Source organism: Eublepharis macularius, chromosome 4 (assembly GCF_028583425.1).
Source record: "Eublepharis macularius isolate TG4126 chromosome 4, MPM_Emac_v1.0, whole genome shotgun sequence".
Lineage (NCBI taxonomy): Eukaryota > Metazoa > Chordata > Lepidosauria > Squamata > Eublepharidae > Eublepharis > Eublepharis macularius.
The window spans coordinates 10,430,225-10,446,048 of record NC_072793.1 but is presented as its reverse complement, the minus strand read 5'-3'; the positions used below and the strand labels follow the sequence as shown (position 1 = coordinate 10,446,048).

Genomic DNA, 15,824 nt, shown 5'->3' with positions numbered 1-15,824 from the left:
GTACTTTTCAATATTTTTATCAATGATCTGGATGAAGGAGTGGAAGGGCTGCTCATTAAATTTGCTGATGATACTAAATTGGGAGCGGTAGCAAACACCCAAGAAGATAGAATTAAAATTCAACAAGACCTGAATACTCTGGAGAAGTGGGCAGCTGTGAATAGGATGCAATTCAACAAAGACAAGTGCACAGTATTACATCTGGGCCACAAAAATGAGAAGCACAAATACTGGATGGGGGATACACTTCTGGGCAGTAGTATATGTGAAAGGGATCTTGAGGTAAGAGTGGACTGTAAACTGAATATGAGCAGTCAGTGTGATGCGGTGGCAAAAAAGGCTAATTCAATCCTGGGTTGTATCAAAGGGGCCATAGCATCGAAATCGCAGGAGGTCATAGCCCCTCTCTATACTGCCTTGGTCAGGCCACACCTGGAGTATTGTGTGCAGTTCTGGAGGCCTCACTTCAAAAAGGATGTGGACAAAATCGAGAGGGTGCAGAGGAGAGCGACGAGAACGATCAGGGGTCTGGAGACTGAGCCCTATGAGGAAAGGCTGAGGGCCTTAGGAATGTTTAGTTTGGAGAAGAGGAGGTTGAGGGGGGACATGATTGCTCTCTTTAAATATTTGAAAGGCTGTCATTTGGAGGAGGGCAGGGAGCTGTTCCAGTTGGCAGCAGAGGGTAGGACCCGAAGCATTGGGCTTAAATTACATGCTCAAAGGGACCGGCTGGATATTAGGAAGGACTTTTTCACGGTCAGAGTAGTTCAAAAGTGGAATCAGCTGCCTAGGGAGGTGGTGAGCTCCCCTTCACCGGCAGTTTTCAAGAAGAGGCTGGATGAATACTTGTCAGAGATGCTTTAGGCTGATCCTGCACTGGGCAGGGGGTTGGACTAGATGGTCTGTATGGCCCCTTCCAACTCTGTGATTCTATGAATCTCCTCTTCTCCAAACTAAACATTCCCAAGACCCTCAGCCTTTCCTCGTAGGGCTCAGTCTCCAGACCCCTGATCATTCTCGTCGCTCTCTTCTGCATATTCTGTCCTTCAAAAAACTTCATATGCAAGGAGAAAAGCTGCACAAAAGCTGGGGAAAGATCGATTCTGCAGCAGTTGAAGCCTTTCTCCATGAGGAATGTAAAAAAGTCTGGGAAGTAGTTTGGCGGCTGAACTGGGGTATTTTGATGGTGCGTGCAGAAGTCTGGAGAGAAATCAAAGTAGTATGGACCTGGAACCGGTGAAAAAGCCCACTACAAAAAGACCATAGTTAAGAAACCCTTCCAAATAATAAGCTTGCCTTTCTCTAATATTTCTATGATTTGCACAAAAGGTGTTCTCCCTCTGATATCATGTTCCCAAACACTATGAAAGACAGTTCGTGGTAATGGAGAGAGGGTCAAGATTACAGATACAATTGGAATCAGAGAATCCACTCCAAGGCCCAACCATGGCCATGCAAGTACAAACTGTAATTGCTATATGAAAAGTGCCAACACATGAAGAAACTTTCCCAGGATAAGTCTCCCGACAGAGTTAGGTCTCTAACCCAGAATGGAACAAGGCCGATGTGTGTACACCTCATGGAGTTATTTTCCTCTCTTCTCAACTGCTCTAGTTAAGGTCAACTCTGGGAGCTAGTAAGGAGCGATTTCTAGCTAGTGCTCACCTGCCGGGCTGAGGCCTTTGGCTGGTCCCTGGTAGGAAGCCTGCACCGCTGGGGAGCAGATTTAGGAGAGGGGTGGTCAACGGAGGTAGCAACTGGAGAGTCATTGCAGGATGCCCTGGGTAGCAAATTGAACCAGGCAACCGGGGTTTCTGTGGCACTGTCATCCTCCGCAGCAGAGTCTGGCAGCTCTTCTGGGGGTACTGAATCCCCTTTACCAGGGCTGCTATCTGGGGTAAGCACAGAACTGTTAAGCAGTGAGGATGCCTGCTGTGTCTGGCTGAGCCAGGACAGGAAGGCTGACTGACTGAGGTCATGCTGTGACTGGCCCAGCGACATGGGGTCCTCCAAATACCCATTGACGGTTGTAGGTGAAGACTCTGTCAACTTGGGATGGAGTGGTTCTGACTCCAGCAACCCCACATCATCCCTCCATGGCCGGCTCCATGACCACAAAGTTGTGCAGTTCATGTGATCAGTGACTGGTGTCTCAGCAGTCTCCTTCTTGGCTGGTGTTAAGTCATGTTCCTCCTCCTTTGACGCTTCTTCTTTCTCTGGCACATGCCTGGGTGAAGCTACTTGGAGAGCAAGAAAAATCAGTTATTTCACCACCCTGTGGTGTTCAGACATATTCTAAAATTGTGAAGTGAAGTAGGCAAGTTGAAGTGTCACACATAACATGTGCCTCAGGGCAGAACTACACATTACCCCGTCCAACTACTCCAACAGCCCGTCCAAGTGGCATAGAAGCCTTGGAAAGGGGGACACAGCTGCAGTAAAAAAGTACAGTTGGCTATTATACCACCTTCTGGGATATGCCCTCCCACAAAGCCCCACAATCATGGCTGCTTTCCATTCCTTACCAAAATCAGCCAAAAATAAATAATTGTTCAACTTAGAAGGCATAACGCAGTCAAAAAGGCAAAAAAGATGTTCTCTGCCTCTACTCTGTTCTTTCTGTCTGAAATCCCAGATTGTTCCATGGCTCTTCTCTGAAGTATCCTACCAGATGTAGCAAGCCTGTTCTTTGTGAGCACAAGTTCTAATGGAAGACGAAGTAGTCCTGCCTCAGAGATACAACAGGCATTTACTTTTCCCCATCAGACTAAAAGAGGGGCTTTATAAAGGCCTTCCCTAGCCTTAAAAAAGGTTGCATTATAGACCCATCATACCTGTTGAGACCTCACAGCCTTCTACAAAGATCCCACCCAGATGGGGCAGAACCCAGTACCGGCGTCGATATCGATCCTGCCCAAGCGATGAAGCCCGTAACAACTGTGAGGCATGGAGCAACTTCTTGCGGAAGAACATCTGGCGCTGCAGCAAGAAGAGCACCCAAGGTGTTAAAAAAGAACATCAGCAGAGAAAGCTCTAGTGACAAAAGCAGGCAGCAACACACTACCAATCCCCAAACTGGAGCCAATCCTCACCATTTCCTACCATCTCCTAAGTGTAGAAGAGACCACAACAGAGACCCACCTGTTCACATTTACTCAGCTTTCCAACCCCAAACATTTACCTTGGAAAGCTTTTCAATTTGTCTTTCCAGCTCAGGGATACTGGAGACAGGAGTGTCATTCTGAAGAGGGAAGCAAAGAAGATGAGGGTTTGATTCCATTTTACCTCCTTGACCTTGGCTAACATGCTTTGGAAACACAAAAACACGTAAGTGGGAATAAATGGGGAGGGTGTAGGAAGGAAACCCATATCACACCTGTAAACACCAACGATATAGCAAAATGCAATGAGAGGCCTTTCTCCTGTTGTACAGAAAGGGATGCAGATGCCGAGAGTATACAGTCTCACCTCACTGACAGGGGGGGAAAAGTGTCATACTGACACGTTTACCATTACATTCCGTCTACATGGGAGGACTATTTTTATACAAAGCATGCACCACTTTGAAGCAATTCATAGGGTTCAGTGGAAGTTATAGCAGTTTCAATTACTCTAGTTCCACAAGACCAGCACTGGCCCCTCCCAACTTGTTATTTATTACTGAAGCAGAGGTTCAGGAGCACTATCTCAGTCATGAAATCACCTCATCGTCCTTTCGAGTCTTGTAGGCTCTGCTCTTTTCCTCCTCTTCAACCTCCATGTCCTCATTCTCCTCTGTGATTCGTGAGCTCCGCCGCCAGCGGCTTTCCTCCAAGCCACTGATTTCTGACTCAGGTCGTCCTGTCTTCTTGGCTAAGGCAATCTTCAACCTAGTACGCAAGGGATGACAGATTTTAAAGCAAGAGCCCTTAGGATTTTTACTCAGGACAGGGGTTACAATCAAGGGGTCCCTGTCAGCTCACAGAGTCTGGCGCTAGTTTCCCTGATGGTGTCCAACAATGGTGGTGTTCTCCCCTCCCGCCCCCCCATCCATCAAGTCCTCTGGAAAGGCAGTAAAAGATGAAGCGATTAATAATCATTTGGGAGCCTACGGTCAGAGCTAGACTGCACAGCGTAAGGGATGTTGTACTGATCTCTGCCCAGTATATTTTCATGCACCTTTAACTAAAAGCTTCACCCATCTCACACCATAAACTTCTGAGCTTTCTTGAATCACCTAGATTACATTGGGCCAAAGTTAAACACACTGGTATCTACCTGCGCAGCTTGCCCTCGATTATCCATTTGTTTCTTCTATGATTGGACATATTCTCCAGAGTCTTGTCAATTTCACTGAGAAGGGAGGAGAGATAGAGAGGCTTAAGAATGTACATGAGAGATGAGCTTTATTAATCACACATGAATGGACAGGAATCCCCTTTGACCAACTCTGACATTCAGCGCATTTCATATTGAGAAATTCTGAGTTGCTGTATACTGATGAGAATAAGGAAACAACAGGACCAAATGAAACTGGAGAGCAAAACGGGGTTTAAAATTGAGAAAAAGGTAAAATACTTGGTTATTACTTTGTCAAATATGAACTGTGTGTTATTCCAAAATAATTATATTAAGATTTGGAATGAAATTAAAAGGGATATGTTAAGATGGGTAAGATTTAATTATTGTTGTTGGGAAGAATAGTTACAATTAAAATGAATGTTTTACCTAGAATGTTATTCCTATTTCAGACAATTCCAGTATTGACAATTGAGGCACCATTTAAGCAATTACAGAAGGATATATCGAGATTTATATGAGAAGGCAAAAAACCAAGTTATGACCCCTTCTTTCTCTAGGGTAGATTTTGCGTCTAATTTTTCCCGTAACACCCTCTGGGTAGTTTGCTGCCACCAGGAATATTATATTCCAAGATATTTTATTTAAGTTTTCCCTTTAGTAACGTGCCTAAGCTCCTTCGTGGTTCTATGTGGCCCTGAGGATATGAATGGGATATAGCAATGACAGCTACTCTGGGATATAACAAAAACAAAATAACCTTTTATTTTTTCAAGAAGCGTATCAGTTTCATACAAGTAGTTCTCGGTTCTTAAAGTTACTTCCTATAAACTCATTCACACAGATCTCTTCTAAGGCTTCACACACAGTTAGCCTCTTTCTCGAACTCAATATTTCTCTCACAGAAATGCTTAAAACTCCTCAGGCAGCACACAGCCGGCCTCTCTTTCTCTGACTCTCATTCACAGAAATATGAAACCTGCTCAGGCAGCCCACAGCTGGCCTCCCTTTCCCTGACTGAGTGTCCTTTCACAAACATGCTCAGTTCAGGTTCCACACAGGTTATATTTCTGTCATAAAACACTTCAACATATTCAGGCAGCACACAGCTAGCCTGCTCTCTTCTGACTGAATGTTCTTTCTCCATTCTCAGTCTCAAACTGCATTCACTCCACCCACCCTCTCAGTCATCAACCAATCATATCACTCGCTCATCCCTCCCTTTCACCCCACTCTTCACCTATCTCACACCAAGCATTTAAAGATACAGTCACACATTTACTTGAAATCATTACACCAAGGGTTAAACTTAAGGTTCTACAGGATACAAAGGAAAGAAGAGGTTTGGGTCTACCAGATTTGAGAGTATATTTTGCGGCCAACTGTTTGGTTTGGATGAAGGAATTGATAATATTAAAAAACAGAAGACTATTGGACCTTGAAGGGCACAACTTAAAATTTGGGTGGCATGGGTATCTATGGTATAACAAAGTTAAGGCCAATGCAGAGTTTAATAATCATTATGTAAGATATGCCATTTTGAGAGTATGGAATAAATACAAACCTAGGTTTTGTCCAATAATACCTCTCTGGTGGTCGTCACAAGCTCACTTTAGAAGGGAAATGGGGAGTCCACCTAAATGGTTAACTTATCATGACTTGGAATTTTCTCAAGGTCAAGTTAAAATTAAATCAAGAGAGGATTTAGCACCAGAAGGGGATGCTTGCCAATGGTTTCCCTATATGCAAATCTAGGAGACATTTGAACTGGACGAGTCAATATGACTTTAAGCAATCTAAAACTGAATTTGAAACTGCACTCTGTACTAATGATGAGCATGTTATTTCTAAAATGAATAAACTTTTGTTGTGGTTTGAGACAGGAGAAAGTGAAAGAACGTATGATGAAATGGGCAAAAAATTGTGGACATGACATATTAATGGAGCAATGGGAAAATATGTGGACAGGGGGGCTGAAATTTACATTAAGCTCTAATATCAAAGAAAATTTCTACAAGATGATCTATCGTTGGTATATGACTCCTGAAAAACTGGCTAGAATGTACAAGGAAGCTTCAAATGTATGTTGGAAAAGTGCTAAACAAGAAGGGACATTTTATCATATGTGGTGGACATGTAAGAAAGCAAGAGTTTTTGGCTGCAGATACAATAATCAATTCAGATTTTGAATATTAAAATCCAGTTGAAACCAGAGACTTTTTTGTTGGGAATGATGGACGGCCAGTTGGAAAGAAGCTTTGGAACTTTGTTTTTATATTTGATTATGGCAGCAAGAGTTTTCCACTTTTGTGCATAAACTCCAACATTGCCTACAGTGGAGAAATGGTGGATAAAAGTGTTGGAGTTTGCGTCAATGGCAAAACTTGCTTCACTGATTAGGGGAAAGGTATTAGTTACATTTTTGACTGAATGGAAACCGTTTATAGACTTTTTACATGAAATGGATAATAAGGACTTGATGACATCTGGATTTATGGATTACGAATCATGAAAAATAGGGCTCTTATGTTTAACTTAGAATAAGTGAGACTCAATATGATCCATATTCGTGGCAGAGAAAATCAGAACCCAATCTGTAGTTTAGTTTTAGGATTTTTTTTCCCTTTTTTTTCTTTTCACTTGTTTATGAATTGTTAGTGTGTCTTCTTTTCCAAGTGTTGTTTTTTTATCTTCCATGTTTGTTGTCTATAGCTTTTATGATACTGTTTATAGTCTAACTAAAGAAAAATTCCATTAAAAAAACAGGAAACAACAGGGTGGACCAAATTCTATCCTGGAACAAGGAGCAAGAGAAAGGTATCTGAAGAAGTGAGCTGTGGCTCATGAAAGTTCATGCTCTACCACAAATGTTGTTAGTCTTGTAAGAAAGGCATGGCAAAAGAAAGGCATGGCAAAAGGAGGCCCTGTCGGCTTCCCGGTGTGAGGGTGCCAGGCAACTCTCAAAAGACTTTACTTCAGGATTTAAAGTTCTTTATTGGTAAATGCCAGTTTCATGCTCCCATGCCATCCTTGCTAGCACTATCTGCTTTAGGCTTGTCTGTAGCTGTCAAAGGTTCTCCATGGATACTCCCCCCCTTCCTCTCCTTCTACTAGTCTTCTGATTCTACAAGCAGGGAAACAGGCTGGGTGATTCATAAACTTCTCAAGGCCAGGTTCCCAGGCTAGGGAGAGATTAAAGCAGGAATCAACCACTTCCCATTCTCCATTTCCCTGACCCCAACAGCATCAGTTTTATCTGCAAAAGTATGACAGGTGATCCTGAACACCTGACATCCTGCTCCCAGAAGATGAGTCCCCCCACCCCCCGGCCTGGTTTCTCAGAGTATCTTCCATGGAAAGCCCGAACCAGCTTTGCGGCTCTCACATCAGTGGACTTAACCCATTTGGCTTTGCTTTTTGAAAAGTGCTTCCATTGGATTAAATAACATAGCATGCCCCTCTTCCACTTAGAGTCCAAAATGAGCTCGACCTCTTGATGGGGCTATCTGTCTATATAGATAGGAGGTGGGGCTATGGGGTCCGTGTGCCACTGGTTGCGTCCTGGGTCTTCTTGAGGAGGCTGAAATGAAAAACTGGGTGAACGTGTTTCAAATCCTTTGGTAACTCCAGTTCAAAAGTGACTTCATTGATTCTACATTTCATTTTAAAAGGACCCAAATACTTCCATCCTAGTTTTTTACTGGGCTGTGCTTCTTTCAAGTTTTTTGGGGACATATAAACACTGTCTTCCACCTTCAGGTCCTAAGGGGGTGAATGCCTCTTATCCACTTGGGTTTTGTACGCACATTTGGCTTTCTCCAATGTTTGTTTCACTACCTCCCACTGTGACAAATTCTTGTGTAAATCACTCGTGTAAATCACCCCCCCCCCTTCTCATTTGGGTCTGCACCGAGTATTGGGATAAGTTTTTCTTCAAACCCTTGAGTCACTTGGAAGGGTTTTTTCCTCGTGGAGCCATGTAGGCTATTCTTGTAGCAATATTCTACATAAGGCAAGAACTCCACCCAATCACCTTGTTGATAGTTGGTATAGCATCTCAGGAATTGTCCTAGTAGCTGATTGGTGTGTCTGTTTGCCCATCTGTCTGGGGGTGATGACTGGAGTTTAGCCCCTGTTCGATTCCTGTCACTTTCATAGGATTCCTCCAAAAGTTGGCAACAAATTGCACCCCCGTCAGAGATTATCTTGTTTGGAAAAGAGTGTAACCATACCACATTCTGCATGAACAGCCCAGCTAGTTTCTTTGCTGTGGGGAGTTTGGAGCAGGGAACAAAATCGGCTTGTTTGGAGAATAAATCAACTATGACCAAACTTACAGTTTTCCCCTTGGAGGGGGGAAGATCAGTAATAAAATCCATGGAGATGGTGGACCAAGGTCACAGAGGGATCTCTAGTGGCTGTAAGAGACCTAGGGCCTCCCCTCCCTCTTTTCCCCATTAAACAAACTGGGCAGCTGGATACATATTAGGATATGTCCTCTCTCATTCCTAGCCAACAAAATTGCCTCTGTGTTAAATGCAAAGTTTTTACGAACCCCAAGTGCTCTGCTGTTTTTTCATCATGGCATTTTATTAAAGTTTCCTTTCTCAGGGCTGTTGGTATGTATAATTTGCCTTGTCAGCAGCACCCATCCTCCCCCTTCTCCAGAGACTCCATAAATCCTTGTAAACCCTCCCCCTCCTCCTTTCCTTGTTGTGTTTTGACCATGTTCAGCCAGGAGGAGGAGGGGGGAAGCGAGGAGTTTCTGTGCTTGCCAGTACATCAGCACTGCTCCTCCCAGCTGTGCAGGGGTAAAGACACTGTCAACAATTTCCTCCCTTTAACTCTCATGTTGTGAGAGGTGGGACAGAGCGTCTGCCATGAAATTTCCCAGGGAGATGTTTGAGGGTGAACTGAAACTTTGAGAAGAATTCCACCCATCTGAGCTGCTTTGCCCCCAATCTGCAAGGTGATTTCAAGATTTTTATGATCAGTCCAAATCTCAAAGGGCATTTTTGATCCTTCCAGCCAATGTCTCCAAGTGGACAGGGCTAACTTAACAGCTGCAGCTTCTTTGTCCCAAATGGACCAGAGTCTCTCTGTTTCTGAAAACTTTTTGGATACATAGGCACAGGGGTGTAGGTTCCCATTAGAGCCCCCCTGTAGAATCACCCCACCTATCGCGACATCACTTGCATCGACTTGCACAATGAACTTCTTATTCTCATCTAGGTGACATAACATAGGTTCAGAGGTGAATAGGATTTTTAACCTCTCGAATGCCTGCTGGCATTCATTGGTCCACTCCAGTTTAGCACTTGGTTTTAATTTTCCCGGCTCTTTCCCTTTCGTTTTCAACAAGTCAGTTAAAGGCAGAGCACTTTCCGCAAAGTTCTTAATAAAAGGTCTGTAAAAACTCACAAAACCCAGAAATGACTGTAATTGCCTTCTTGTTTTGGGAGCCTCCCACACCAGCACCACTTTAACCTTGGCTGGATCCATTCCTAGCCCGTCCTTGAAAACTTGATATCTCAAAAAGTCCAGCTCTTATCTGTGAAATTCACACTTTGATAATTTAGCATACAGGCGATTTTTATACAGAGTACTCAGAACTTCCTGCACCAACTTTACATGCTCCTAATTACTGGAATAAACAACAGATAAACAACCACTCTTTTGTACAAATATTTATGCAACACTTCAAGTTCACGAAGACCCCAGAGGCCCCTTGCAAACCAAAGGGCATAACCAAATATTAAAATTGCCCCAAAGGAGTGTTAAACGTGGTCTTCCACTCATCCCCCTCTCGAATACAAACTCTGAAGTAAGCATCTGTTCAGTCCAGTTTGGTGAAGATCCTTCCTTTAGCTATTACTCCAAGCAAGTCTCTAATGAGAGGGAGGGGCATTCGACATAGAAACTACATTAATTCCTCTGTAATCAGTGCACAATCTCAAGCCTCCATCCTTCTTCTTCCGGAACAGCACCGTGGCAGCATGGGGAGAGCTTGCGGGTTGGATAAAACCCCTTTCTAGGTTTTTATCAATGAACTTGCAGAGCTCTTCTCTCTCAGCTGGGCTCATAGAGTACAACTTTCCCTTAGGAAGATTCTCCCTCGGAAGCAGCTCAATGGCACAGTCTGTTGGCCTGTGAGGGGGTAATTCGTCTGCCTCTTGTTCATCGACAATCCCCTTAAATCATGGTATTCAGAAGGGATCTCCGCTAACTCTTCCCTTGTTAAATATACAGTTTCAGGCATGGGAGGGTGGTTGCCACCTCATTGTGGGTTCCATAGTGCTCCTGACATTCCAGCACTGGGAAACATAATCAGCCTATCTTCCACTGTATGTAAGGATCATGGTCATAAAGCCATTTGACTCCCATTTATGATCATAGTCATAAAGCCATTTGCACCATGGCTTTGGCCACCAAGTCTGGGTTTAAGCTGACACAGAAAAACTCCACCTTCACTAACTCCATCCAGTCTTGTACTCTGGCAGTGCACGCTCGGAACTCGGCTGCAAACTCGCGCACTGGTCACTTCTCCTGCTGCAGGCATTTCAGTTAAGTTCTTGCTTGCTTCTCGTCAAGAAGGTCTTCGTACTGCACCTGCATCACATGCATGAAGGCTCTCACACTCTGCAGCTCTGGGGCTCGTGCAGTGTAGAGAGTCACATACCATTTGGCCGCCTCTCCTCCTAACCAGGAGCCCAGGCAGCTCACCCGGCTGGCTTCTGGGAAGGTGTGGCCCCACTCTCTCAAGAATTCTGCCACTTGCACTAGGAAGTACCCCAACTCCTCTGGGTCCCCCTCAAAGCGATCTTCTAGTTCCTGTAGCCCCCATGGCAGCTGAGGTGGGGGTGCAGACATCAGCCCAGCTGGCACTCCTGCTGGGCACACAGGTTGGGGCCCCAGCACTAGAGTACCTTACCCATCTAGGGGAAGGATGGGCGGCTGGTCTTGTGGCCCTTGAGCAGCTTGACTTGGCAAAACTCCTTGCCTGCCTGGCAGGGGGGCAGGTGGGGTGGGCTGCTGGGTTCCCACCTGTCCAGTGGATAGGGAACTGGTTAGAGGACCACACCCAAAGAGTGGTGGTCAATGGCGTTTCATCAGATTGGAGGGAGGTGTCCAGTGGGGTGCCGCAGGGCTCGGTTTTGGGCCTGGTACTTTTCAATATTTTTATCAATGATCTGGATGAAGGAGTGGAAGGCTGCTCATTAAATTTGCTGATGATACCAAATTGGGAGCGGTAGCTGATGATACCAAATTGGGTAGCAAACACCCAAGAAGAGTTAAAATTCAACAAGACTTGAATATTCTGGAGAAGTGGGCGGTTGAGAACAGGATGCAATTCAACAAAGACAAGTGCACAGTATTACATCTGGACCACAAAAATGTGAAGCACAGATACTGGATGGAGGATACACTTCTGGGTAGTAGTGTATGCGAAAGAGATCTTGGGGAAAGAGTGGACTATAAACTAAATATGAGCAGTCAGTGAGATGCAGTGGCAAAAAAGGCTAATTCAATCCTGGGTTGTATCAAAAGGGCCATTGCATCGAAAACGCAGGAGGTCATAGTCCCTCTCTATACTGCCTTGGTCAGGCCACACCTGGAGTACTGTGTGCAGTTCTGGAGGCCTCACTTCGAAAAGGATGTGGACAAAATTGAGAGGGTACAGAAGAGAACGACAAGGATGATCAGGGGTCTGGAGATTGAGCTCTATGAGGAAAGGCTGAGGGCTTTGGGAATGTTTAAGTTTGGAGAGGAGGAGATTGAGGGGGGACATGATTGCTCTCTTTAAATATTTGAAAGGCTGTCATTTGGAGGAGGGCAAGGAGCTGTTCCAGTTGGCAACAGAGGATAAGACCCGAAGCAATTGGCTTCAATTAAATGCAGAAAGGTACTGGCTGGATATTAGGAAAAAAATTTTCACGGTCAGAGTAGTTTAAAGGTGGAATCAACTGCCTAGGGAGGTGGTGAGCTCCCCTTCACCGGCAGTTTTCAAGAAGAAGCTGGATGAATATTTGTCAGGGATGCTTTAGTTTCATCCTGCATTGGGCAGGGGGTTGGACTAGAAGGTCTGTATGGCCCCCTCCAACTCTGTGATTCTGTCCCAGTGGGATGGTAACTAGCAACCACCATAGAGCACCCTCCATGAATGCATACATGTGAATGAGATTTTCCATGAACGTATACACATTATTCCTTAAGCTCTTCCATCTCAGCTCAAAGTTTGGTCACTCCAGCGCCTGCAGTTACTCCCCTTCCCCCAGGTTCCTCTCCTTCTTCTGAGGACTCTTCCTCCTCGGACTCCGTCTTGTCTGTCCGGTCTTCCAAGCTTCCGTCAGTCAAGGTTGTACCTCCAGCCAACGCTCCTGCATTGGGCCCACACTCTTTGGCGGGGTCTTTAATGCTTTCCTCGGTTGGTGCTGCAGCATCAGTCCCCGTGCCTTGCTCAGCAGCCATGGCTCAGGGTTAGGAGTCTACAGTGTCCCAGGTCTGAGGGTTAAAGGCAGTCCTAGCAATCTGTAAGGATGCCGGGCAACTCTCAAAAAACTACGCCATCCTTGCTAGGACTGACAGCTAAAGCAGATAAAAGGTTCCCTGCAGATACTTCCCCCCCTCCTCCTACTAGTCTTCTGACTTTACAATCAGGGAAACAGGCTGGGTGATTCACAGACTTCTCAAATCCAGGTTCCCAGGCAAGGGAGAGATTACAGCAGGAATCAACAACCACTTCCCTTTCTCTGTTTCCCAGACCCCAACAGCATCAGTTTAAGCTGCAGAAGTAGGACAGGTGATCCTGAGTGCCTGACAGCTAGTAAGACTAGTGTCAGAGAACATAATGCATGCTGGGATGCAGTTAATCTCCACAAAACATGGCCCTAAAGATGCTGAATTATTTCCCTTATAAACTTTCTCCTCAACACTCATGGCAACAGCATCCTGGGACTTATACTCTACACAGCCACGTCATCATAAAATAAAGCAGATTGTTACATAAATGCGTCACTGAGAGACAATTCAGAAAACTCCTTGGTTTACTATCACTTACTTGATGATAAGGGCACTGCTGTTTAGTTCGTTCACCAAGAAAGCCAGGACAGAAGCCTTCCTGTCTGGGGGCAGTGCCTGGAAGGGTTTAGTGCGCAAGCTATCACACAGATCTTCATCTGCCCCATAAACCATGAGAAAGCAACGAAGGATCTCAGACACAGTATCACGGTTCAGGCTTATCTCAGACAGCTTCTCACCAAGAATCTTCAGTGACTGGTAAGAAAAAGGAAAGAACAGAATAACTAAGGGCAATTAGCAAAAAACATTTCATACACACAAGCTATTTTCCTAGTTCCTCAATGTCAGCCATAAGTATGTTATTGGCCATTACCCATGCCAATAACATACATGTTCCTCTATCAAGCCCACTAGACCAAAACGCACAGAAAAAAACGTCCAATGTGATAGCTACTTGCTTACACAAGTAGAGTGATGTGGCAGCAAAACTTGAGCTGAAGTCTAGTGGATTTCAGTAATCCTTAAAAGATTACTGAAATTTATTCTAGCATAAACTTTCATGGGCTGACTCACGAAGCTTCAGCTGGAATAAATTTTGTTAGTCTTTAAGGCACCACCAGACTCCCAGTTAACCTTGCTAGGTTAGATTTTCAGTTATGAGTGTTAATAGACCAATAGTGAGAGTAACAAGAGAAAGGAGGGATATAAAACAGGGTTGTACTTACCTGTAACTGCTGTTCATCTCGGTCTTTGCACACACTGGGAACTGCGCTTGCAGAGGCCAGCTGCTCGGAACAGGAATTTCTTTAGTTTATAGCCATTGGGGGGGGGGTGACCTCCCCCCCTAGATCACTTCCAGCCATTTTTTCCCACCGAAAACGGACATGTGCTCAGGGAGGTCGCCCCTCTCTTCCCCCAGTTCTCCTGTGCTGCCGCGCACCCTCCAACTTACACTTGAGAGCTCAGAGTAGGGCTGGGGTGTGTGTGTGTGTGAATGTGTGCCTGCACGAAGACCTAGATGAACAGCAGTTACAGGTAAGTGCAACCCTGTTTTCATCTACGGTCTTCAGTGCAGCCTCACACTGGGAGAATAACAAGCTACTCACCTGGTGGTGGGGTGATGCTCTCAGGCAAAGAGAGACTGTAACACTGCTTGACCCACTGCTGACTCTTTTCGAGCATTGACATCCACTGTATAATGCTTCACAAAAGTCTCCTCTGAGGACCGTGCAGCTGCTCTACAAATATCCATGAGAGGAACTCCTCGCATGAATGCAGCTGTGGTCACCTGCGCCCTTGTCGAGTGGGCTCAAAGAACAAGGACACTGGCTAAGTTATAACAATGTCTGATTGCAGAAACCACCCACTTTTGCCCTTGTTAAGGCCTGAATGACAAATAAAAATATTGTTTCCTTGAGAAAGGTTTGAGTCCTGCCTTTGTAAAATAAAATGGACTGACATCTAATGCGTGTTGAGGACGTTCTTGGGCTGCCGTAGGGTCTGGGAAGAATAGTGGGAGGGATATGCTCTGTGATACATGGAATTTTGAGACAATCTTAGACAAGAATTGTAGGCTGGTGCGCATCACTACTCTATCAGGGTATATTTGTAGGAAAGGGGGTTCTATGCTCAACGCCCTAAGCTCACTGATTCTTCTGGCCAATAGGACAGCCAATAAAAAGGCTACTTTTAACAACTAAAGGGACAAAGATCAAGTTGCCATTGGTTCAAATGGTTTAGAGACATCAACTTGGCTAGTACCAATGACAGGGACCACTGGGGCACTATTGGAGTTCTTGGAGGGTATAAGTTATACAACTCTTTCAAAAATAGTTTTGACAAATAATGTGAGATTATCTTCCAATCAATTATTGGGGGTGGGGGTTGCATTGTTTTCTGTGGCAAACAAATCGACCTGTGGGAATCCCCATTGTTGGAACACCTGATGTGCATACTAGTCTGTCAGGACCCACTCGTGGTGTGATCCGCCCATTCTGCTCAGCTGATCTGCTCTGGAGTTGTGTATGCCTGCTATATGCAGGGCTGATAGTGTAATACCATGGCCTATAGCCCAATCCCACAGTCAAATGGCCTCTTTGCATAGCTTCCTTGAAGTGGTCCCTCCCTGTTTACATAGAATACTGTAGTTGTATTGCCTGATAGGATCTGGATCTTTTTGTGTGACAGCATATCTGCAAGAGAGTTAAGTACATAATACACTGCACAAAGTTCCAGGAAATTAATATGTTAATTAATTTGTTTTTCTGATTCAGACCAAACGCCATTCACTGACGCGTCTCTGTAATGGCCACCCCATCCCTCCAAAGAGGCATTTGAAGTGAGTGTAACTTCATGACATGGTATACCAAACTCTATCTCCCTTGGGCAAATTATCATAAACTGTCCACCATCCTAAAGAGCATAAGACCTCTCTGGGGATTGAAAATCTTGTGTGAGGGCATTGAAACCCAGGGTGAAAACGTCTGCTGAACCACAGTTGTAAAGTTCGCATCCTCAAATGTGTAAAT

At 44.8% G+C, this 15,824-nt stretch overlaps 1 protein-coding gene across 6 annotated transcripts in view; it reads right to left on the bottom strand.

Annotated features, from left to right (window-relative positions):
- The window catches only part of BAZ2A (bromodomain adjacent to zinc finger domain 2A), a 95,910-nt gene that overhangs the window by 25,495 nt on the left and 54,591 nt on the right, over positions 1 to 15,824 (bottom strand). For 5 of the 6 annotated variants that reach the window (XM_054975851.1, XM_054975848.1, XM_054975853.1 and 2 more), the window contains 6 exons: positions 13,337 to 13,551; positions 4,258 to 4,332; positions 3,704 to 3,869; positions 3,182 to 3,241; positions 2,835 to 2,979; positions 1,666 to 2,240 (listed from right to left, as the gene is read on the bottom strand). In XM_054975851.1, coding sequence (XP_054831826.1) covers positions 1,666 to 2,240; positions 2,835 to 2,979; positions 3,182 to 3,241; positions 3,704 to 3,869; positions 4,258 to 4,332; positions 13,337 to 13,551 — 1,236 coding nt within the window. The remainder of the gene's footprint in view (positions 1 to 1,665; positions 2,241 to 2,834; positions 2,980 to 3,181; positions 3,242 to 3,703; positions 3,870 to 4,257; positions 4,333 to 13,336; positions 13,552 to 15,824) is intronic. The other variant, XM_054975852.1, reaches the window with a different exon arrangement.